Source organism: Heterocephalus glaber, unplaced genomic scaffold (genome assembly GCF_053883595.1).
Source record: "Heterocephalus glaber isolate CG9 unplaced genomic scaffold, H.glaber_assembly_v1.0 deba00001472, whole genome shotgun sequence".
In the NCBI taxonomy this organism is placed as follows: domain Eukaryota; kingdom Metazoa; phylum Chordata; class Mammalia; order Rodentia; family Bathyergidae; genus Heterocephalus; species Heterocephalus glaber.
This window is the reverse complement of record NW_028258315.1, coordinates 22,756,333-22,782,272: the sequence shown is the minus strand read 5'-3', so window position 1 is coordinate 22,782,272 and position 25,940 is coordinate 22,756,333. Positions and strand designations below refer to the sequence as shown.

The following is a 25,940-nucleotide window of genomic DNA, read 5'->3' as shown; positions in this document are numbered from 1 at the left end:
TGCTTACTTGTCTTCTCATTTTGACATGGGGTGGGGGGTCTTCCTGGTGCCTGTGCGGCTCACCTCCTCTGTGCTGGGAGCTGCAGCACATCAACCCGGACGCCTCCTCCTGCCTGGGAGCCATGGTGTGCTGATCTGTTTTTTATTTTTTTAAGACAAGGTCTCTCTAAGTAGTTTAGGCTGTCTTAAACTCACTAAGTAGCCTGGGTTGACCTTGAACTTACAGTGATTCTCTTGCCCCAGCCTCTTGAATGCTAGGCCTACAGGCATATGCCACCATGCCTGCCTAATTTTTCTTCTTTTTGAAGCATATTTTGGCAAATATTTTTTATTGCTCTCATAACAGCCACAACAACAACAAAAACCCAGGTGGATTTAAATCATGAATGAAAAGGAAGATAACTGAAGATGCTGCAGATATTGAAAAGAAAATAAGATGTTATGTGCAATATTACACCACTACATTTAAAAAAATATAAAAGAAGAACTTACATATCAAAAATAAAACAAGAACTTCTACAAGTGTAATAATTAGATTCAGGAAGATCTTGGTTTGTTTTTTTTTTGTCTTTTGATACAGGGTCTCACTATGTAGTCCAGTCTAGCCTTGAACTCACTATGCAGCCCAGGCTGTCCTCTAACTTGTGGCAATCCTCCTACCTCTGCCTCCCAAGGGCTGGGCTTCCAGGTGTGCACCACCACACCCAGCCTAGGAAGATCATTTTCAAAGAAGTTTATTTTCTGTTTATTGCTAATCCTATATACAAATATGATAGAACTTTGTGTTCATTTCCCCCCACAAAATTTTCTTAAAATTCTGTAAAATTCTCTTATTCTAATAAATCATTAGAGATTCTTTTGGGTTTTCTATACATAAATTCAGACCATTGAGGAACAGGCAAATTTTGTTACTTCTTTCTATTTGATATACATTTTTTCTTGTTTCTTTACCTTACTGCATTGGCTGAGGGTCACAGAACAGTTTTGAAGGTAAGTGTCCAAGCAGACAGCTTCATCTTTTCTGCATTTCGCAGAGCATGCCTTTCATGTCTCAGCATCTGGTGTAACATTTGTGTCAGGGTCTTTCTTTTTTTATTTTTCTTTTGGTACTAGAGATCAAACTCAGAACCTTGTACTTGTGAAGCAGGCAGCAGAACCACTGTGTGGCAATGTCTTTCTTGTTGGATGCTATTTGTTATGTCATGATAATCTATTTTATTCCTAGTTATCTAATAGATTTGAACCTGACAGAATATTGAACTTGATCTCCAACTTTTGAGATAATCATATGATTTTTCTCCTTTAATCTATAACATGGGGAATTAAATTATTTTTTTAATATGAAACCATTCTTGGCATAAATGTAGCTTAGTTATGCTTTTGTTTGTTAATATTCAGTTTAGAATTTTGCATTTATGAGACATTCTTGTCAGATTTCAATATAAAAATTATGCTAAAAAAGCTTAACTTCTAAAAATGTTAACATGAAATTGAAATTATAGTTCCTTAAATGTTTGGTAGAACCTGGTGGTGAAATAATTGGGTCTTAGTTGTTTTTGTTTTAATCAGATTGAAGAGGTATTATATTTTAAGGAATATGTGCATTTCATCCTTTTCAAGTTTATTGACACAAAGCCATTCATAGAATAATTTTATTATTATTTAAAAGTCTAGGGTATCTATGATATGTCTCAACTTTTCCATTTCTTCCATTGTTCCTAATTACTCTTAATTAATCTCAGCAGAGCTTTGTGCTTTTGTAATCTTCTCAAAGAGGCAACTTTTGGGTTTGTTGACCATGTAGCCCTATGATACACATTTTTTTACTATTTCATTACTTTCTGCTTCTTTAAAAAATTATATTTCCTTCTATTTCCTTGGAAGTTTTTTGGTACTGTTTTTCCAATTTCTTAATATTAGAGTTTTTTCCCCCTTACTTTTCTATTATCAGAAGTTGGCAAGTAATGGCTTGTGGGTCAAATGTGATCCATTTTCTCCTTTTCTAAATAAAGTTTTATTGACACAGGATCATGACAATTTATTTATTGCTGTGGCTCTTCTTTTGCACTACTGTAGTAGCAATCATATGGCCTACAGAATCTAAAATATTTTCTGCCAAGCCTCTTACTGGAAGAGTTTACTGACCTGTGCATTAGATTGATGTTGTCTACTATGCTGTTCAAATGTTCATTATGGTTTTTCTTCTACTGCTTCTGTCAATTTGTGGGAAAAATGTTACAAATTACTGTTTTGATTGTGTGGTTCTTCATTTGTCTTTGTAGTTCTGTCATTGTTGTTTTATTTAAAGTCCATGAGTATTAGATGAATATGAATGTAGAATTGTAGGATCTTCCTAATGAATTAAATTTGTAGCATTAGAAAAAGAGCCTGGGCCGGGGATTTAGCTCAGTGGTTTCGCCACCTGCTGCGCAAGCGCAAGGACCGGAGTTCGATCCCCTGTACAAAAAAAAAAAAGAAAAAGAGCCTGTCTTCTGCTAATGATCTGTTTTGCCTTAAATTCTTTGTCTGCTGTTAATGTAGGAATCCTAGATTTTTTCTTGGTTAGCACTAGTGTGTCATATCTTATATATATTTTTCTGTCCTATTGTTTTGCTGTCTTTTTATTTTTGGAGATAACATTTACATAAACAAAATCTATCATTTTACCATTTTAAAATGTCCACTTTAGGCACGCCCTATCGAGGTCCTAAGTCACGCGGAAGATGCCGAATCACCCTGCTGCAGACAGGCAGGTCTGCCCACACCCTGCCGAGGTCCCTAGTCACGCGGAACACGCCCAATCAGCCCACTGCAGACAGGCAGGTCTGTGCACGCCCTAACGAGGTCCTGAATCACGCGGAAGACGCCGAATCACCCCACTGCAGACAGGCAGCCACCTGATTCCACATTACCAAGGCGCAGAGGACACCAGACCAAGGTACTGAGTCCCACTGTTCCCAGCCCAGAGGTAGGGGCTTCTGAGCCATCGTCCCACTGCTCCTGGTCCAGAGGAAGGGGTTTCCCGGTCACCATCCCTCCGGCTGCTCCCAGCCCACAGGAAAGGGCTTTTGGGTCACCATCCCTACCGCTGCTCCCGGCCCCTGTCCCACCTCACCCAGCTCAGAGGAGGTAATCCGTGCAGGCGCTAACAGCCCCCCACCCCAGTCGAAATGAGAAAATACATAAATAAGTCTCAAAACCAGACTTCCAGATCACCTACAGCAACCCCAAAGGGAAATGAGATGGAACCCTCTGATACTCAACCACCTGGACCCACTAAACCAACAAAAGGGGATCTGGAAAAAGTGAAATCAGAAATAATTTCTCAGATAACAGGAGAAATTGGGCCCTTAGTGCAAGACATGATTAATAAATCTAGAGAGGAGCTGAGGAACATGATGGAATCCCAACATAAGAAACAAATGAAATCCATAAAACAGATGCAAATAGATTTCCAGGACATGAAAAACTCCATTGAAAGTCTACACAGCAGAATGAGCCAGTGTGAGGACAGAATTTCAGATATAGAAGATAAGATTGCAATTAGTGACCAGGAAAAGAAAAATTGCTTCAAAATTATAAGGGAACATGAGAAATCAATCCAGCAGCTGCTAGATGATGCAAAAAAGAATAACATAAGACTGATTGGGCTCAATGAAGAAACAGGAGAGAGTGCAGATGACATAAAAAATCTCTTCACAGAAATAATGGCAGAAAACTTCCCAAGCAGGGGAAAAGAGCTTGACATACAGACAAGTGAGGCATATAGGACTCCAAATAGCCTTGATCAAAAAAAATCTACACATAGGCATATAATTGTTAAGATTCCAGAAACACAACAGAAGAATAAAGTTCTCCAAGCAGTCAGAGAAAAGAAACAAATCACATACAAAGGAAAGCCCATCAGAATCACAGCAGACTTCTCAACACAAACCATCAAGGCAAGAAGAGCTTGGAGTGACATATTCCAAGCCCTAAAAGAATACAGGCTCCAACCCAGATTGAGGTACCCTGTGAAACTATCTTTCAAAATTGATGGGGAAATAAGATACTTTCATGACAAAGAGCACCTTAGGAACTTCATGAAAACCAAACCACCACTCCAAAAAATTTTACACAATAGCCTAGGAACAGACGTTGCGGATCACAACCCCAGGAAGCAAAGCAGAATGAACCCATCTGGCATGACAAGAAATTAAATGTAAAGGGGGAGAACCCAACAAAAAGAAAAAGTCATGGCAATGACAAGTCAATACGTTTCAGTTATAACCATCAACGTTAATGGTCTCAATTCACCAATCAAAAGAAATAGACTGGCAGAATGGGTCAAGAAGCAAAATCCAACAATATGCTGCATACAAGAAACACACTTAATTCAAAAGGAAACTCATAGACTGAAAGTTAAAGAGTAGAAAACAATACTCCATGCGACAGGAACCCGAAAAAAAGCAGGAGTAGCTATCCTCTTTGCCAATCAAGTAGATTTCAAAGCAACACTAATTAAGAGAGGTGCAGAAGGCCACTACATCCTTGTAAAGGGAAGAATCCAAGAGGAAGAGATGACAATCGTAAATATCTATGCACCAAACACTAGTGCACCCAACTATATAAAACAAATACTAATGGACATGAAAAGCCATATATGCACTAATACAATTGTAGTGGGGGACCTCAACACCCCAGTGTCACAAATAGATAGATCAACTAGACTAAAAATAAGTACTGAAATACTAGAACTCAATCGAACTCTTGAACCAATGAACTTAACAGATGTTTACAGAGTCTTCCACCCCACAAAATCAGAATACACATTCTTCTCAGCTGCACATAGGTCATTCTCCAAAAGCGACCACATACTCACACATAGAACATGTTTAAATAAGTGGAAAGGAATTGAAGTTATCCCCTGTATATTATCAGACCATAGTGCGATGAAATTGGAGATCCATAGCAAAAGAAACTCAAAAAATTTCATAAGCACGTGGAAATTGAACAACACACTTCTGAATAACCAATGGGTCACAGAGGAAATTAAAGAAGAAATCAGACAGTTCCTTCAATTAAATGACAATTAAGTGGTTCTTTGAAAGAATCAACAAAATTGATAAACCTTTAGTCAACCTTGTCAGAAAAAGGAAAGAAAAGGCTCAAATCCATGCAATTAGGAATGAAAAGGGTGAAACTACAACAGACCCAGCAGAAATCCAGATGATCATCACTACCTACTTCCAGAGCCTATACGCCAATAAGATGGAAAACACAGAAGAAATGGACAGATTCCTAGATACATATGAGTTACCAAAGCTGAATGAAGAAGACCTAAAAATTCTGAACAACCCAATATCAACCAATGAAATTGAAAACATAATTAAAAACTTATCACCTAAGAAAATCCCGGGCCCTCACGGCTTCACTGCTGAATTCTACAAGACATTTAGAGAGGAACTTCTGCTGCTACTGTTTAAACTCTTCAATGAAATTGAAAGGGAAGCAATACTCCCAAATTCATTCCTGGAAACAAGCATCACCTTGATCCCCAAAGCAGAGAAAGACTCAACCGAAAAAGAGAACTATAGGCCAATCTCACTAATGAACATAGATGCAAAAATCCTTAATAAGATACTGGCAAACAGAATGCAGAAGATCATCAAGAAGATCATACACCCTGATCAAGTGGGATTCATCCCAGGGATGCAGGGATGGTTCAATATACGAAAATCAATTAATGTAATACACTATATCAATAGAGCCAAGGACAAAAACCATATGATTATCTCCATAGATGCAGAAAAAGCATTTGACAAAATCCAACATGCATTTATGATAAAAACCCTACAAAAAATTGGAATAGATGGTCTCTACCTCAAACTGATAGAAGCCATCTATGAAAAACCAACAGCCAATATCATACTAAATGGTCAAAAACTGAAATCCTTCACACTAAAATCAGGAACAAGACAAGAATGTCCACTGTTACCACTCTTGTTCAATATAGTTCTGTAAACATTAGCTACGGCAATTAGACAAGAGAAAGAAATAAAAGGAATAAAGATAGGAAATGAAGAAGTCAAATTGTCATTGTTTGCAGATGACATGATATTCTATATAGAAGACCCCAAGAACTCCACCAAAAGTCTTCTAGACTTAATAACCAAATTCAGTCAAGTAGCTGGTTACAAGGTCAACACACAAAATCAATAGCTTTCCTCTACACCAATGATGGACTCACTGAGAGAGAAATAGCGCAAATAATTCCTTTCACAATAGCATCCAAAAAACTGAAATACCTAGGAATCATCCTAACAAAAGAAATCAAAGACCTCTTCTCTGAAAACTATGGCACTCTGAAAAGAGAGATTGAAGATGATATCAGAAAATGGACAGACATCCCCTGCTCCTGGGTAGGAAGGATTAATATAGTGAAAATGGCCATACTTCCAAAACTGCTATATAGATTTAATGCAATTCCAATTGAGATCCCAGCAGCATACTTCATAGACCTCGAGAAAACAATCCAAAAATACATTTGGAATAAGAAGAGACTCAGAATAGCAAAAGCAATTCTAAGTAACAGAGACATGGCAGGGGGTATCACAATCCCCAACCTGCAACTCTACTACAAAGCTACTGTGATAAAAACAGCATGGTACTGGCAAAGAAACAGACTTGAGGACCAGTGGAACAGATTTGAAGATGCAGAAACAACTCCAGACACACTCAGCCACCTCATTTTTGACAAAGGAGCCAAACACCCTCATTGGAGGAAAGATAGCCTCTTTAATAAATGGTGCTGGAAAAATTGGGCTTCAACCTTCCAAAGATTAAAACTAGACCTATATCTCTCACCATGCACTAAACTAAAATCAAAATGGATTAAAGATCTAAATATTAAAATAGAAACTCTGAACCAGTTGGAACAGAGGTTAGGTAGAACCCTTGAAGACATTGGTGTAGGAAAAGATTTTATGAACAAAACTTCAGCTGCCCGTGAACTAGCACAAACAATCAACAAGTGGGATCTCTTCTTATTAAAAGGCTTCTGCACAGCAAGAGAAACCACCAGCAGTGTGAAGAGACAACCCACAATGTGGGAAAAAATCTTCACCTGCTCTTCCTCAGACAAAGGTCTACTATCTCGAATCTATAAAGAACTTAAAAAGATCAGACCTCCCAAATTTAAAGACCCAATCTGAAAATGGGCATCTGAAATGAACAGACATTTCTCAGACAAAGAAGTAGAAATAGCAAATAAATACATGAAAAAATGTTCAACATCACTGGTCATTCGAGAGATGCAAATGAAAACAACGCTGAGATTCCACTTCACTCCAGAAAGAAAGGCTGCTATCATGAAATCAACCAATAACAAATGCTGGCGGGGCTGTGGGGAAAGAGGAACCCTGCTCCATTGCTGGTGGGAGTGTAGACTGGTGCAAGCACTGTGGAAATCAGTATGGAGATACCTCAAAGAACTAGGACTGGAAATCCCATTTGACCCCGCTATTCCACTGCTGGGGATCTTCCCCAAAGAATTAAAAGAATCATACCACAGTGGTATATGTGCACCCCTGTTCATAGTAGCGCAGTTTGTAATAGCTAAAACTTGGAAACAGCCCAAATGCCCATCAACTGGAGACTGGATAAAGAAAATGTGTTTTTTTTATATAAAATGGAGTACTACTCAGCTATAAAAAATGAGAAATTAGAGACATTTATAGCTAAGTGGATGCACATTGAGCCAATACTCTTAAGTGAAATAAATAGGATACAGATGTGTAAATACCGAATAGTTTCTCTGGTGTGAGAAACTGAAAGTGTAAATAAGGACTAAATGTATAATAGGTCATGTGAAATAGGAAGAAAAGGGGCAAAGGGGAAGGAAGTGGGAGGGCTAAGGGAAAGGATAGAAGGGAATGGGATTAATATGAGAAAATGGAAAAATAGGAACAAAATCTTTGTAAATAGGGAGGAATGGAGGGGTTGAAGGGAGGGCTGGGCAAGGGTGAAAAATAAGAACCAAGAGAGACTATGTAAAGGTGCAAATTTCCAATGATGAATGTCATTATATTGTATACCTAAAATGTACCAATGATTAGAATGAATAATTGATAATGTAAAATAGGAAGAAAAGGTCCAAAGGGGTAGGGGTATTGGGAGGCACAGGGGAAAGGAAAGAAGGGAAAGGAAAAATGATGAGAAATGGAAAAAATGGAAATAAAGTCTTTGTAAATATGAAAGGGTGGAGGGCATGAAGGGAGGGCTAGGAATGGGGAAAAAATAAGAACCAAGATGCGTTATATAAAGGTACAATTCCCAATGAGAAATGTAATTGTGTTGTATACCTACAATGTACCAATAAAAGAATTTAATACAAAAAAAAGTCCACTTTAGTGAATTTTTTAGTAATTACATAATCAACAGTAATTCTAGAAAATATCCGTCATCCTTAAAAGAAATACTCTACCTTTCAATTTCTCCTTTCTTTTTTGCTAACCACTAATTTTCTTTCTGTCTGTATGGATTTGCATACTCAATATGTGGCCTTTTGTGTGTGGCTTCCTTCATTCAGCATAATGTTTTCAAAGCTTATTCATGTTGTAGGACATATCTACATTTCATTCTTTACAGCTGAATAATATTCTATAGTGTGAACACCCACATTTGTGGCATACCCATTCATCAGGTGATAGACATTTGGGTTGTTTCCACCTTTTGGCCATTGTAAATATTGGTTCCGTGAACAGTCGTGTATAATTTATGTCTATATGTTCCATGTTATATGTGCATTTTACCCATTTTTTTGGTGAACATGTTTTCAGTTCTCTTGGGTATATGCTAGGCATTGAATTCCTGGGTTATAGGATACACTGTCTTACACTTTTTGAAGAACCAAAAACTTCCTAAAAGACTGTGCTATTTTGCATCCTTAGCAGTAATGTATGGGGTTTCTAATTTTTCCACAGCCTCATCAAATGCTATTTTTGATATTTGTCTGTTGCTTTCTCAAACTACTACAGCCATCCTAGTGGATGTGGCACAGACAGGGGTGTGAAGGGTTAAAACTGATTTCAGAGCTTGCTTACCTCCCAGGGTTTCTGATTTCACTTGGTTTCTAGCTTTTCTGAATTCTTTTCATTCTTTCTAATTGACAATGGATTTAAGGCGATTAAAAACAAAAAGAGCCAAGCTGTGTTATGGACATGTACCTGCTCCCCAAGATGATTATAAACTGGGTGTACTGCAAACATGTACTAGTAAAAAATCTAAAAATAAAATTTAAAATCCAGCATTTTTTATTCTTTTGGGAGCGGTCCAGGACACTTAGCTCACCATGTTGTTTGGAAGAGAGGTCCACGCATCCTCAAAAAGACTCGCAAAGGCAGAAACTACATGTAGACACATATTCCATTGTAACTTTGAATTCAGTGCTGGGCACATCTCCGTGGCCTTTCAGCATGCCTCAAGGTGCACCTTTTCTTCCATCTCCCTTCATACTAGCACCCTGTTTACCCGAGTCCCTCACTGCATAAATATTGACTGTATTGATTAGGGCTCTGTAGAGGCACAAAAGCAGCAAAAGATGCACCGAAGCTGAATGGAGCTTGCAAACACAGGCCGACTTCTTAGCTCTTGCCCTTTCATTCTGTTCAGCTGTAAACCTAGGAATAGTTCTGCCACAAGTGGGGTGGCCTTTGCCTCTCATGTGCCAGCCTGCTTGCCAATCATGTCTGGAAACACACCTGCAGATGCACCTAGATATGTGCTTTGCTACGCTGCCGGGCTCTCTTCATCCAGTCTGGTTGATCTTTAAGAGTAACTGTCACCCTGACTTAACACCTGCCTTCACCGTCACCCCCAGTGCTGGAATATCCAGGAAAGACACTATTTTCTTGTGAGCACTGAGTAACAGAAGGTCTCTGTGTGCTGTGCCTTCTCTCGACTTTCCTTCTCCCTGCCTCTAAACTTGCCATTTTCATGTGGAGTTTGCAATCACACTGCAGGCAACTGCAAAGTTTTTCCACTCATGTCAAATCTCTAAACAGGAAATTATGTTTTTTCAAAGAAAATAGCAACTTACAGAAATGAGGCACTCGTTAACTTAGAATTTAAAGATAAAGAGCTGTGAATTTCATTGGGATTCACTTTATGGGTTTCTTCAGGATCCAATTATGGCTTTATATTAAAGAAGAGTTTATGTTTCTTGTTTTAGAAGATTGTGAGTACTTATCTACGTTTTAAATAGAAATGAAGTAGTAAACTACTAGTTATTATTCTTCTTAACTCCTTAGTTACATGGTGACTTATAGAACAAGCTCTATAATGATGTTGGGGCAAAAAGAATGAGGAAAAGAGGAAGGTTTATATATGAGGCATTTTTCCATTGCTGGGACTAAATACCTGACGCTTGTAATTTAAATGTAACTTAAACTCGTGGTTTCCACAGTGTTTAGTCTGTGATTGGTTGGCTCCAAGGCAAAAAATAGTATTGTGGAATGGCATGGTGGATGTACTCAATCCATGGCAACCAGGAAGAAGGGGGGCGGGCAGGAGGGAGGAAGGGAAGGGAAGAAAGGGAGAGGAGGAGGAAGAGCCAGGGACAGGAAGACACCCTTCTGGGTCATGCTTCCTGTAACTTGCCTCTTCTGATGATCCCTGACTGCCAAACAGCACAGTTAGCTCTGAACTCATCAGTGGACTAAGCCACCGATGAGTACAGTGCCCCATGATCCAGTCACCTCCCCAAATCCTCACCTCTGAACATAAGACTTTTGGGGAACATTTTAGATCTAAACCATTACAGTGAAATACATGTTAAGCAAGAAGAGCCTACGTGATTTGGTTTGTAGAAGAGATGAGGATGATCCTTCTTACAGCTACCATTAAGCATTTTGAGGGGTTGTGGGGATGGAATCTAGGGCCTTGTGCATGCTAAGCAAGTGCTCTATCACTGAGCCACACTTCCAATCTAGGAGGCACTTTTAGTGTAGCTGGCCGAAGTAGGTAACCCACTATGTGGATATGGAAAAGAATTTACCAACTGAGTTAACTTGACCAGAGGTATTCGACGCCTATCAGAAACAATGGTATCAGGCTGGGGATTTAGCTCATTGAAGCCGCTGCCTGCCTTGCAAGCGCAAGGTCCTGAGTTTGATCCCCAGTACCCGCCCCCCCAAAGGAACAGTCGTATCATCCATGTGTATATCCAAGAAACTTAGTCTCAAGAAATGTGCATTCTTGTTCTTTCAGAGATTGAAATGTGAAAACCAAGTGTAAATGTGACACACTCTTTAGGGGAAACCCAGCAACGAGGCCCCACCTTTTATTCATATCTCTGTTGCCTTGAAAGATCACTGACACGCAGTCCCAGGTACGAGAGCTCAGTATACTGTGTGTGTGTGCGCTTCACGTCTGGCTGCCTATTTTCATTCTAAAGCTAAGAAATTAGTTTTAGGATCTCTTAGGTTGTCAAGTACTTTCTTATTTGCTGATCTTAACTTATGATTTTTCCTACAAGAGGATTTCCTAGTTTTTAAAAGTTTTTCTCTTAATTTTAAACAATATTTTCCACTCATCCATGAAATAATTATTTGGTATTTATATTCCAGCCTCCATGCTGGACACTGTTAAGGTGTTGATGGTACAATAGACACAATCCTTTTCCTCAGGGAGTTTATGCATATAACATATTATTCCACTAAGACCAAACATATAAATATACAAAAATTTATAGTTAAACATACACAAAGATTTATAATTATTATTGGCTAAACATATGGAGGAAAAATATATAGTATATGGGAGGTTCATCCTAGTGTAGCGAGTGGTACAGGACAGGGAAAAAGGACGTTTAAGTTGGGATTTCCAGTATCCATTGAGGGGAGCCAAATGAATGGTGACTGAGTGAGCATGCAGGGACATCAAGAGTGTTCCAAAGGAAATTGAAAGAAGGAGCAGGACAAGCATGGACTTTGGAGAGCCAGGGGGAGGGGTGTGCCAGAGAAGATGGAAGCCAAGGCAACAGGGGTAGTGTGTTCATGACTTTGTAATCGATGTTGATGCTGCTTATTTCATCTTAGAAAATATGATCAGCTTTGAAAGAGTTTTAAGCTAGAAAATGGTGAATACATTTTTTTTTTCCAACAAGCCTTTCAGCTTGGCTGTCCTGTGGAGAATGGACAGTAGGGAAGTAGAACCTGAGATAGGGTGATCTTTTGGGGATTGGCACCCTGACTTTGGGAGGAGGAAATGAGTTTGGAGATAAGCAAATGGATTCGAGCAACATTTGGGGGTAGAACTGACAGAACTTGGTGATGGGCTGAAGATTCTTTGTAAGTGCAGGGCATGATGGTCTTGTTTAAGCACAATGTTACATCAAAATAATTATTTGGCCAGCAAAATATAATTGAAAGCATCTAGACATTTTACTCTTGAGGAAGCAAGCACCCAACGCTTGGTGTTGTGATTTCTAATGCACAGTATGATTCTTTAAGTATCTTCTTTGGCCATCTCTCTTATTCTCAATGCTTTCCACACACTTACAAAAGAGCTTAGAGACAAAATACTCTTTCCTGCCTTTTGCTATGAGGTCTCACACATTCTCTAGTGTCCATCCAAGTGAATCTCATTCCACCTCAGTCCTTTATGATCAGGGCTTATCTAACCTTTCTGGTTTCCTCAAATCCTCTTTTTGCTGACTGTTGGGATTCTGCTTGAGAGAAAAAAAAAAATCTTCAAAACCACTTTAGCAAGCAAAAGGAACAGGGAGAAATATTGCAAATATAGGATTATTTTTGTTGTTACTGTTGTCATTGGCTGTTTCTTTGCCACAGTTTTATATGTGAGGAAGAGAAAGGTGTAGGTGCCAGCTTTGAGCAAATGAATAGATGAGCCCACTGTGGAGAAAAGGAACATAGGCAAAGAGAGGTTTTGAGAAATCAGGAGAGAGGAAAGCATTTCCAGGCCTCCCTCCAGCTAGTCTGGAAAAGCTGGTGTGCTAGGAGCTACCTAGTTCAGGGAGTCAACCATTAAATTTTCAGGAATTTTAAATGCTTCATTATTAAAAATTAAATAATATAGATGTACAGTTGAATGCATTACATTGACAACAGAGATAATATAATAAATATTTCAAACTCGTCCCTGCTTATGTTTTACTATTATCGCCACCTATGAGATAATTTGTGCCTATCGTATCTGTGTGGTTGAAATACCGCACAATGTCATGCTATTGTGCAGCTCTTGCCTGCAGTCATGTCAGACAGAAGTCGATTACAGAAATTGGCAAATGATATGTATCAATCAAGGTCTTTTCCTCCCCTCTAAGAGCCAAATGTTAAACATGTATGACAACATCAGGTGCAACAGGCAGCTCCAGAGACAATTCTGGGCTGGGGACACCGTGAGAGGCATCAGAATACAGACATGCATGGCCTGGGGACTGGTGACAGGATCCCATGTCCAGAAGGGGCCTGTGGTTGGCTTACTTAATGTGCTGCTGTTGTCATCCGGAAAGTCCTAATCTTTTCACACAGTGTTGCCTGCTTTTGTTGTTTGGTGGGTTAGTACAGGTGTTGGGGAGCCTTAGGCAGTTGGGGTACTGGTGCTTAGTCCCTGCCCTCCATTGTATTCTGTCTTCGTGGGCCATGGGACAGCACAGCACTTGCACAGCTGTCTTCCTCAGCCATGCTACGACCTGTGCACTCCCACCACCAGCTCATGGAATTTCCCTGTTCTATCATCATCTCTGTGTCCCCTGCTCTGTGATCTTGTTTTGAAAAGTAGCTGCCATGGCATTAATGTGTTCCATGGCTTTGGTAGAAAATTTCTCCCCGGATTGCAATGCCTCACACTCACGCACACGGTGCTGTGGCATAGTGGTTGGGGAAGCTCTGGAGCAAAACAGAGTGGGGCTGCACCCTCCTCCGGGACCTCAGGGAAAGGCCTGGCTTCTCCACATTTCAGTGTCCTCATCTGAGGAGAGAGCAGTATTAACTTCTGAAGGCTATTGTGAACATTAACTTAGATAATCTATGCAAAGTGCCTACTTTAGTGCCTGGAACATGGTGAAGTGCTCAATCAATGACAGATATGATTTGTACTCATGTATGATCAATTAGGATCACCTGGTCATAAAATATGGACATGACACATAGCAGTAAGATCTTAGGAGGACTAGGGAGCACTGGCAGAGAGGAATTGCAAGATTTCAAGTTGTTTTTTTCCTTTTGTACTGGGGATCGAACTCAGGACCATGCACTTACGAGGCAGGTGCGGTGCCACTGAGCTAAATCCCTCTGCACAAGATCACAAGTTTTTGAGACTAAATAAGTCACTAAATTGCCCAGGCTGGGCTGTAACTTGCCATCCTCCTGCCTCAGCCTCCCAGAATGCTGGGGCTGTAGGCGTACACCCCCGTGCCTTCTTCAACTTTTTAAAGACAATTACCCACAATATGTGTGTCCCGGTCTGGAGTGGACAAAGCGGCACTTCACTGAGGTTCTTAATACTCTCAAAATCCTCCATCTGCTGATCTGCACAGCCCGCCTGCAGGTCGGCTCTGGGGCACAGCCTCCTAAGGAAGCAGCTTTCCCCCTGGACAAACCTCTTCGCAGCCAAGTGCCCAGCGCCCGCCCCAGGAGGCGTCGCCGTGTAGCGCGACCTCAGGCCTCTGCCCCGGGCGTGCCCCACTCTCGCGCCTGGCCGCAGGGCTGGAGCTCCACTTAGTCCCCGCGCGGCTGCGGTTGCCGTGGAAACGGCGGGAAGTAACAACCAGGCTCCCCGGGGCTGAGCGCGGCCCGCAGAGGGAAGCAGGCGGGGAGGGACAGCTGGGTCACCACGATCCCAACAAGCCGCAGCCTCGAAGGTCCCCAGGTACCGCGGGCGGCGCCCCTGGGACCCTGACACTGCGGGTGGGGTGCAGGCCGGGCCCACCGCGCCTAGACACCGCGCGGCGCTGGTCATCGGGGGTCCCGGACACGCGAGGGTGGCGTCTCTCCCTCTTTCTCTCTCGGTCTCTCGGTCTCCGTCTTGGCGTCTGTCTTTTGTCTGTCCTTCTGTCTCTGCCGGTCTGTCCGTCTCGGTGCATTTTAGGTTTTTATTTTTCAGCAAAGAAAAATCTAGGCAACTCCAGCCAGGGTCTTAACTGACTTCGGGACCAAAGGGGCCAAACAGTAGATCAAGGCGGGAGGCTGGCAGAGGGGAACAGAGAACGCTAAGCTGTTTGCACACTGACAAGCAGAGACGCGGTGGTGGAAACTTGAGTTTCGCGTATTTAGTGTGCGTGTGCGCGTGTGTGCGCCCGCGCGCACGTGTCCCAGGTTTCCCGTCCCGTGCGGGCGGCAGGGGCGCCCCCATCGCACCTGTGCCCCGGTGAGCGCCGTGGGAGGCAGGTGCAGCCCGGCAGATGTGCTGCGCCCAGGCGAGGCTGCGCCCCTGAGCCGAGAGTCTCGGAGCGCGGGCGCCGCAGTCCCGTCGGTCCGGCTGTCTCAGTCCCGACCCTTGCAGGAGGCGACCCGCGCCGCGAGGCCTCTGGGGCAGAGGCGGTGCCGGCCCGGTCCCCCGGGGAAGATGAGCGACCCGGGCGCCAGGTCCAGCCACTTGTCGCAGCCGGTGGTGAAGAGCGTGTTCGTGTACCGCAACGGGGACCCGTTCTTCGCGGGGCGTCGCGTCGTCATTCACGAGAAGAAGGTGTCCAGCTTCGACGTGTTTCTGAAGGAGGTGACGGGCGGCGTCCAGGCGCCCTTTGGGGCGGTCAGGAACATCTATACGCCACGCACCGGCCACCGCATCCGCAGGCTGGACCAGATCGAGAGCGGCGGCAACTACGTGGCGGGGGGCCAGGAGGCCTTCAAGAAGCTCAAGTGAGTGGGTCCGCAGCGCCCTCCTTCCGGGGTGCTCGGCGGTGGGAGAGTGGCAGGAGACGGTGAGCGACCCCCATCCACTTCTGGGAGTGTGGAGGGCGACTACCACTTGGGGTGCTGCCTCTCAGGGCCCCCCTTGCAGCTGGGGGTGCAGGTTGAAACTGGGATCGCAGGAGGGATTTCACTTGGGTGGCAGTAGGTACAGGCTTAAAATTTGTGTAAATGAGGAATTTTAAAAGCACATTCTTGCAAGGTTAGCAACCAAACTGCTACTGTATTTATGCTTTTTCTATTCGGTTTTTTTTCACCTTTTTTTTTTAGCCCTTTCGTTTAAATGAAGATTTCTTAAAGATCACTTCCAAAGTGTGGGATGGTATATCACCAGAGGAGAAAACTACTTTGCACCCACCATTGTTTATATTCTTCCAATCTTTAGTTTCTAATGATGGGCAGAGCCTGGCTTTGGTGACCTCCACCCACCCCCCTGCAAGTTCATGCTATTAACTTAATGCTTGCAAAAGTTTAGTGGCTTGCTGTATTATTTACCTGTCTGCCTCCAGCTCAAAGGACAGGGATTGCTCCCGGGTTCTTGGCAGGGAGCTCACTGATGGTGGATGTTCAGTGACTTAGCAAATGCTTCTGGGGTCTGTGAGGGAGGCATCAAGGATGAACATGACATGACCCCTCAACTCTAGGAGGTCCCAATCTAATGGGAGAGACCACAGGTGCACTGAGTTTTAATGCACAGGGATAAGTGCATGCGGTAAAACCGTGAGTTATATCAGAGTGAGAGCTGGTGGGGTTGGGCAGTATGGGACAGGTGGAATTTTATGTGTTTTTTTTCTTTATAGCTTTGCTGAGATGTTCCTTACCTACCCACTCCATCCTTCTAAACATTCCATCCTTCTATTTCAGTGATTTTCAGTATATGCACAGAGTTGTACAAACATCATCACAAACCAATTTTACAACATTTCTGTAACACCCCCCCCCCCCCCCCCCCCGCCAAAGAAATCTAAACCTCCTGATTTCCCCTTCCCCCATTGTCTGGTAACCACTAATCTCATACTTCTATGGATCTGTGTATTTTGAACATTTCTTATAAGTGGAATCAGACAATAAGTGCCCTTTGTGTCCAACTTATTTTTAAGGTTCCTTGTTGTAGCATGGCTCTGGATAGCATTCTTCTTGGTGTTGAATCATAGACTGTGATATAGACACACCACATTTTGCCTATCCATTAAGCAGCTGATGAATATTTGGGTTATTTCACTTTTTGGCTAGTATGAATAATGCTTCTATGAAGTCTTCATTTCTCTTGCGTATATACTTAGGAGTGAAATTCCTAGATCTTATGATAATTCCCCATTCCATGGTTAAGATAGCAAAAAATCTTTATCATAAATCTATGATTTTGGATTTTTGGGGGTGGGGTTTGAGACAGGGTCTCACTATATAATTCAGGCTGGTCTTGAGTATACTATGTAGACCAGGATAGCCTTGAACTCATGGCGATCCTCCTGCGTCAGCTTCCTGAGTTGGATTTTGTTGTTAGTTGTGTAGAAATATTTTCCCAAATACTACTAAAGTTCTCTAATATCATCCTTCATTACCTAATTTAGTTCTATGTATTCTACTTTTTGTTATACCAGACAATCTTTTTATAGAAGATGAAGGATATTTGGATTTATTTTTGGATCGATTATATTTGGATTTATTTTTGTATTCCTTGAAACTTCCCTTAAGTACACTTTGTCTCACTTCACAGAAAAGAACTAGAGGAAACTGTGTGCCTAAAAGAAACTTGTAACTTAAAACAGGAGACTGAGACTTAGCCATTTCTTGGTTGTGTTCTTGACCAGCTGGTCAGTTTCTTGATATGGAAAAGGAATGCAACCATTCCTACCCCAGGGGAGTGTTATAAAAAGCAAATACTATGGATATGAATATGTTCTGTAAATATCAAAGTTCTTTATATACTTCTTAATTAAATAATTTCCACATCAAGTAATTTTATGGGTATGGGAAGCTGGTTCAGAAGCTGTGAACAACTAGAAATTGTAGACTCATTTCAGTAAGTCATACTGAATTATTTTGTTTGTTTGGCATTACTAGTACACAAGATAAAAGGACATAGCTCCAAAGCAAACAGAAGGGGTACTTCACATCACTCTGCATGTGTATATAAGAGATTTGCACAGTTATTTTTGCTTTTAGTGCACACAAGAAAGCTGAGTTTGTTATAACAGTGTCCATGGTTAGTTTTCTGTGCTGACAGACGACTCGCTTCTTACATTTGTGTTAAAGTAGCAGTATCTGTAGTTATGATGACAGATGGCAAGATTTAAATGCTGAATGTACTTGAAGGTTAGCTCTGTAAGACTGTATAACAAATGAAGCAACTAGCAGAACAAAAGAAAGCTCAAAAGGTACTGAGGGTAACTTGTGGGCTTTCATGTGGATTCTAAATGATGTTGGGGAAGACAGCAAAATATTTTCTAAATGGAAACCATTAAATTCCTGCTGGAATTCCTTTCACTTAGATTTTTATATTTTTGGAACCATATCTAAATTTCAGGTAGTTAAATCTTTATTTTATAGCAGAGAATTCAAGAGACTATTTTCCCAGAAACTGTCCCTATGGTCTGGGAAATGTTGACTCTACTTTTGGCACTGAGGCTACTATGTTAATCTTGTAAATCTGAGATCACTTTCTGACGTATGACAGAGTATTTTGGTTTTATGCTAGAAACAGTCCTTGCAGACTTACAAAAGACCCATTTTATTGCTAAGACGGGGTACTGTTTGTACTATCTTATATAGCTACTGTGCATATAGGAAAAATATATAATACTTTCCAGAGATATCGATCAATTGATGTATTCTGTCCAAAAAAGCAAATAACAGTAGCCACAATAAATAACGTTAGTAGCCAAAGTTAATTCTAATAAAAACTTCTTTTTGACAATTTGGCAATTGTAGTCATTGAGATAATGACTCTATCCTTCTATGGTAATGAATGCTAGGTTTATACTTTTTATATTACAATGTTTATATAACACCTTTTATGTACAAAGGATAGTTTAGGGACCATTTAAAACTGGAACCAAATCACAATGATGGACTTTCAGCTTGAAGTTGACAAAAGTATAAAGTTTGAAGGTTGTGTTCAAGCAGTAGCTAATGAATGATCACTAGTTAGTATCTGTAGCAAATAGTAATGGAATAATAGGTGTTCCCAGAGGTTAACCAGTCCCTCCATCTGTCTCTGTGCTGAACCACTTAAATAATCTCCATGCCTGAGCATTTCCGTGCCAGTAAAGTGGTTTTTCGGATCAGTCTTCAGCCTTTCCCAGGTGTTACTTTAACACTCCCTATCAGTACTTCCTTTGACCTAAAAAGTTTATGATTGGTGGAGCTGCTCAGCAGCTTTACAAATAAACCACTTTTTATCAAATTCGTACAAAAGCCAGATATATAGTACATATAGTGAGCAGCTAACTATTAAGGGGAAAATGTTCCCTAATAGATGCATTTATGACTTTCTTTGATTTTTTTTTTTGGTACTGGGGATCAAACTTGGGTCCTTGCACTTGCAGGGCAGGTGGTGGAAACACTGAGCTAAATCCCCCGCCCTTGATTTTTTTTTTTTTTTTTTTTTTGAGACAGGGTTTCACTCTGTAGTTCAGGCTGGCCTTGAACTTACTATGTAGCCCAGGCTGGCCTTGAACTCTCAGCAATCCACCTGCATTAGCCTCCTGAGTTCTGGGGTTACAGGTGTGCGTCATCATACCTGGCTTCCAATTCCCTTGGAGTTTAGGGTAGATACATATCAGCTTTGGTTGGTGATGTAGAAAGCAGTTCTTAGTTCTCTAATACCTATTGATTGTTGCTTTAGGCTTATGCATTTTCTATGACTTGCTTTACTTTTAAAAATAATGTTTAAAAATAAATTTATGTAACTGACTTAACACCTATAAAAGCAACCCTTACCTTTTATTTGTTTTTCCCAGTTACTTGGACATAGGAGAAATGAAGAAAAGATCAATGGATGCTGTTAACACAGAGGTAATGCAAATTTTACTTTGTAGGCTCAAATGCATAATATTGTCATTTCGTTTGTTTCTCATGGTGTGACTCAGAGGTTTACATGGTATTCTAATTATAGAATACACATTCTCATACAAATGGGACATTAAATGTTTTAAGGAAAAGATAGTTCTTTCTTTGGTCCATTGTCAGAAATAGAGATTGAATGGGTGTCTGAAGACATGCTGCATTGGATGAAATGTGCTCTTGTTTTTCCAGTTTTTTAGTTGTGTGCTCTCTGGTTGAAATCCACAAAAATCTTCCCTGTCAAATTCTGACAGGAAGTGCTGTTCCACAAATTTTTACCAAATCCCACCCCACCTTCCTAACTTGCTTCTGACTGCCCAGTGTTTGAAAGGACCAGGACTACCCTGACTGCCCCTCCAAGGAGACAGGTGGAAGCCCTGTGGGACCTGCCATGACCTCAGCTAAACACCATTTGCACTTGTATTAAAGGGCACTTGATCTTGGCCAGCAAAGGCTCACACAGAGACTTGGGGTGAGTCTTGCAAAGTGGAGACCCAGGACACTACGGTCCACGTAGCTTCTGAAACCCTAGTAGGGTGTCCAGTAATTCTGCAGGATGGTAGTCCTTAATTTGTATGTGAAAAAATGTAGTAAATACGATGTTGGGGCAACAGTGGTGTGTCTCAACGAGACAGGGAGTTGTAGTTTGATTCAGACAGGACTCTGTCTCCAGCCCAGTGGCCACTCTTCGTTTGACCCCCACATACACTGGTGCCGCCTCTGTGTGGAAGGTCTGCAGAGGGAGAGATGGCAGGAAGGAAAATCATTTTTATCATTTGTAGTCTGAGCACCAGAGAGACTGTCCTCACCTCTCTCTAAGTCCTCTCCCATCCTGGTCACACTCAACAGGACCAAGTAAGGCTCTCTTGAAAAGTCACATAAGAAACAATTCTCATGGTGCAGTATGTGAAGACTGAAGCCATATTCCTTATTCAAGTAATTCATGGAAAGAGGTGCTGTTCCCTCACCTGGTTTAAAATAATAAATATTTTTGGGCTGGGGATTTGGCTCAGTGGCACTGCACCTGCCTTGCAAGCTCAAGGTCCTGAGTTCGATTCCCAGTACCAAAATTTTTTTTTTTGTTTCAGTTCTTCAATATGTGTCATATTGATTATTCATGAAAACGATAGGCTATTTATAACTTAAGATAGACAAAGGCATACGTTGTTCAGGTTGTGCTTACGTTACAGCTAAAGAATGAGCACTATTTAATATCTGTAGCACAAAGGAGTAAAGGGTAGATTAGTGGATTAGTTCTGGATAAGGTTCTGTCTGAAGGACACATACCTGTTGGAAGTAGGCCACCTTGCATGAGATGGGGGCTGGAACCTGGATTTCTGCAGTGGAATTTGAGAAATGTGAGTTCCCAAATGACGCAAGCACAGGATATTTACTCTGAATTTCAGTGCCTTTGATGAAGAAATTGCCTAGTAAAGTGCCACAGGTGTGTGCAATAAACTTATTGAAAATGCTTTTTGTCCTTAAAAGATTATCTTTAGTAGCAGAAAGATTCACAAAGCCTGTAGTTAATTTAACTTGTGAATTGTTTCTTCCGCTTTGGGGATTGTAGCCATTATTTTCTCTTTACTTTGGGCTGATGCATGAACCACACACACACACATACACACAGAGTTCTGATTTATAAACACACATCTCAAATGTGAAAAATTCACTCTTTGTCTCCAAATGAAAGACTGGCTCTCTTGTGCTCGGTTTCTTCCTGGTGAGTTCCTTTTCTTCTTTCTGCCCTGTGAAAGCCTTTCTTCTCAGCCCTCCTCTGCAAAGCCTTCTTGTGGGGATGAAAAGGAAGAAGAAATGTGGGGGAGCGACGGAGAAGGGAGAGGTGATGAGGACTGCACACACGTGCTTTTCGATGTGTCCCCCACCACGCCTGCTCTCCCAGGCTCCCTGCGCCTCTCCTCCCTGTCTCAACAGCAGTGCGCACCTTCACAGACACTCTGCTCCCCAGAGCCCACACTCTGCCCTTCACTCCAAAGCCTGCTTTCAGCAACAGGAGCCCCTACTTTCATGGCTAGGAAGGGACACTTCGAGTTTGTGTCACGCCCCAAAAAGGAACTCTGAAAACATAGGTCCCCCTAGAAATATCACTTGACTGTTGGTTCCACAGCATTACTACAGGAATCCCCCTCTATCTGTGGTTCCACACTCTGTGGTTTCAGTTGCCCATGGTGGACCTTGGTCTGAAAATATTATCTCAATAACTTTTTTTTTTTGGAGGGGACCAGGGATCAAACTTGGGCCCTTGTGCTTCCAGGGCAGGCGGCAGAACCACTGAGGTAAATCCCGGGCCTGGTCTGAAAATATTAAATGAGAATTTCCAGAAATAAACTAGAGACTTAACTTGTGGACTGTTCTAAGTAGTATGATGACATCCTGCTCAGTCCTGCCTGGGACATGAATTGTCCCTTTGTCCGACATAGCCTCACTGTATATGCTTCCGTAGTTCCTCCAAAGTAAGACCATGTCTTCTATGAATTTTTTTTTGGTACCAGGGATTGAACTCAGGACCTTGCTCTTATGAGGCAGGTAGCGGCACCACTGAGCTAAATCCCTGGCCCTCTTATATGAATTTTTGGTTCAAAAGATGCAGTATGGCCTATTTTTTCATATACAACAATATACATTTATTCATGTACAACAGTCTACATTTATTCATGTAAAAATCTACATTTATTCAAATACAATCTTGTCATCTTCTTCTGGAACATTATCATAACTTTCCAAACCTTGAATTCCGGCCTGAATTTCTTTTTTTCTTGGTACCAGGGATTGAACTCGGATCCTGGCCTGAATTTCTTGTGACTCCATTTTCTGTAGAACCATTGGTTCCAATCTCTCATGTCCAGCAATAGAGCTGTCCTTAAATGAGCACTTCATATCCATGTAATGTGTTCATAATGCATCATTACACAACATACTGAATTTTCTTCGTACTGGAGATTGAACTCACAACCTTGCACTTGAGAGGTAGACATGGTGTCACTGAGCTAAATCCCCAGGCCGTAATTGTCATTTTGACGTCTGAAGTGGTTTTGTGTGTGTGTGTGTGTGTGAGTGTGTGTGGTTCTCATTATTGCTTTTCTGTTCCATGAAGCTCATTTGTGAAGAGACACTTAAAGGACAGCCAGTCCTATTCCTCTTCCTTTGTGACCCCATCATGGAGACCAAGAAAGGCAGACCTGGAGGTCTTCCACTAATCCAAAAGAAAAGACTAGTGTTACCTGGCAAATACTTTGGTGGCAGAGGAAATGGGGCAGGAGGAGTAAAGTGGGAAAAGAAAAATCCAGAGGAATAAAAGAAACCAGGAGTCAGGTGACTTTGTAGTGGTTCACACCTACTTTGAGGTTAATGACACTGCATGAGCTCAGTGGAGACTTCCTTTTGCCTCTATACACAGGTGCTGCCTTTACTAGCACCCAGTAAGGAGACCTCTTAGGCTGCCCTGTGTTTTTGCTTCTCTCCTCAGTCATTTTTTATGCTGTATTTTCATCTTTCTTCTAAGCCTCCCCACGTGAGGTGTGGTTCTTAGGAAGATATTTTTCTTAGCTTCTGACGCTGGTAGCTCCTCTTTTTCAGCTTCTCAGTCCTCTCTTTTCTCCCTCTTCTAAGATCTCACTCTGTGTTCCTCTGTTCTAAGTCAACTTGTCAGCTTCTTCCTTCCGTTTTTACCTTCAGGAGTCTGTGGGAGTCCCCTGTCCTGGTGCAGTGGACACCTCTGATTCTGCCTGAGTGATACCCTCACCAGGTCTCCTTGTGGCTCTTAACAGTTTTGCTTTAACTGTGTGAAGTAGTGTGGGTGCCAGGCTGAAAGTGGGCTTGGAGGCCTGAGGCAGTGCAGAAGGGATCGTGGTATGGATCAGACAGTTTGAAATGGTTTTAAATATAATAGAATGTTTTCTATTTGACCTCTTTCTCCCAGATTAAGATATTGAGAATGCCCCTTTCTACAACTTGATGGAGAAGAAATTATTTAATACTTTTATCTGTGAAAGACTCAAAACCTGTGTTTGGGAGAAAGGGTGAAAAGTGGCATGGAAGGAAAAGAGAACAAGACAGCCTTGCTGTTGGTCAGGCTTGGAGGGCAGACTCAGAAAGTTGGCAATGTTGACAGCAAACTCCCTTTCTCCCTAAGCTGTACAGCAGCTGAACATGAGGTTTTGGAAGGGATATCTAGGTACAAACCGTAACAAGGACCTCCTTAAAAATACCTTGGTCCTTGTTACAGTTTGTATCTAGATATCCTCCCAAAGCCTCATGTGCTCATACTTAGGGTTTCGGGGAGGTGGCTGAATCATAGATGTGTGATGCTGGTTTGGGTGTATGGTATTGGGATTAAGGGTGTGATAACTAAATTGGTTTAGCATAGTTCTGGGTGTGGATAATGGAAGCCCCACCCTGGATGTAGGTGGCACTAGTCAATAGGCTTGTAGCCTGGGTGGGATATAAAAGGACAGAAAAAAATGTAGGTTTGCTGCTTGCTACCTCCTGCCTGCCATGCCATGGACTGTTTCTCTTCCGCCATCCCCCCTTTGCCATGCTCCTCTGCCTTGGAGCCAGTTGACTATGGACTGAAACCTCTACAAACTATGAGGTAAAATAAATCTTTCCTCCTTTAACTTGTAGGTATCAGGTATTTTGTCCCAGCAATGGGAAAACTAACTAAGACAGTCCTTATGCTGATTTGAGCTCTGCCCTTTGTCATGCTTCTTGGTGCCCTCTCTCTTCCTCCTCCCACCTAGCTATATATCTATATATCTATATATCTATATAGATATATTTGGTGTTTCCCCTTCTTTTGACTATTCTTTGTCATTGGTTAGTGGAGGTGTCAGTCCCAAGGGGAAGGACAGCAAGAAGAGGAAGCAGAAGATCACACTTACCTTATGCAAAATGGCCTATTCATGAATAAGTGTGCTTATACTTTGGAGAAGTGCTGCCTTAAAAAGGAAGCTGTAGCCTGTGATCTTAGCACTCTGGGAGATTGAGGCAGGAAGATTGAAAGTTTGAGCCTTAGCAACACTCTTTTTCAGTAAATAAATAAATAACTAAATAACTAAATAAAAAGGGCTCAGGATGTAGCTTAGTATGAAAGTACTAGACTCAATCCTCACTACTGGAGAAAAAAAGGAAGCTATAAGTTAAAATTATAATCAGACCCTAGTGGGAGTCTTCCCAGGAGGAGTAGTCTCCTCCTTGAGAGAGCTGTTCTCCTGAGCACTCTCAAACACACCAGCCTCAGTTTGGATTTTCATTCAGGGGAATGTGAATACGCCTTTTTCCCCCTCCCTTGTTAGTAGGATGGAGAGCTTCAGAAATACCAGGAGGAGGAGCAGAGAAAAGAAGAAAGTGTTTCAAATTATAAACCTTTGCTGTGTCTGAAGAGTTTGTGGGAAATAGAGTTTTACCTCAGGCCACTTACTCAGATGAACGTCCTTCAGAGTTTGAATGTCATTATTAGAACTTCACATTTCAGTTTAATCATTAGGCATAATCTCTACTGAATACCGTGAAATCTACTACTTAAAGCTCTCGGTGTAAAATGGGATTCTAGGCATTAAAATAGTGTAATCATTAACCTTACTGCAGCAGTGTGGGGATGGGCTGTAACTCACTAATCTTTAGCTTTCTGGTTCTAGGTTCCCAGGGAACTCAAAGGGGGACTGGTCAAGAGTTAAACTCCTTTTTCTTTCTTTGCCTTGAGGACAGATTTCCAGATTATGTCAGTAGACTCAGGTCTACTAATTTAGTAAAGAATTCAAGAAAATAAAACCCTTACTGAAGAATTCAAGAAAATAAAACCCAGACATAAATTCTTCCAATAATGAAGAAAGCCCCTCCCCAAACTTTTACTTTATAAACTGCCCTCATGCCATAGAACTGCTGAGAAAGAAGCACTCTTTAAGGGAAGGCAGTTTACACAGTGACTATACTATGGTGATTCCA

The 25,940-nt window shown here is 41.6% G+C and overlaps 1 protein-coding gene across 3 annotated transcripts in view; it reads left to right on the top strand.

Annotated features, from left to right (window-relative positions):
• Positions 1 to 14,733: 14,733 nt before the first annotated feature.
• Dcdc2 (doublecortin domain containing 2) overlaps positions 14,734 to 25,940 on the top strand; it is a 169,753-nt gene continuing 158,546 nt past the window's right edge. For all 3 annotated transcript variants that reach the window (XM_004847611.4, XM_087181238.1, XM_013073281.3), the window contains exons 1-3: positions 14,734 to 14,871; positions 15,505 to 15,860; positions 19,874 to 19,928. In XM_004847611.4, the coding sequence (XP_004847668.1) occupies positions 15,568 to 15,860; positions 19,874 to 19,928 (348 nt within the window). In that variant the 5' untranslated portion in view covers positions 14,734 to 14,871; positions 15,505 to 15,567. The remainder of the gene's footprint in view (positions 14,872 to 15,504; positions 15,861 to 19,873; positions 19,929 to 25,940) is intronic.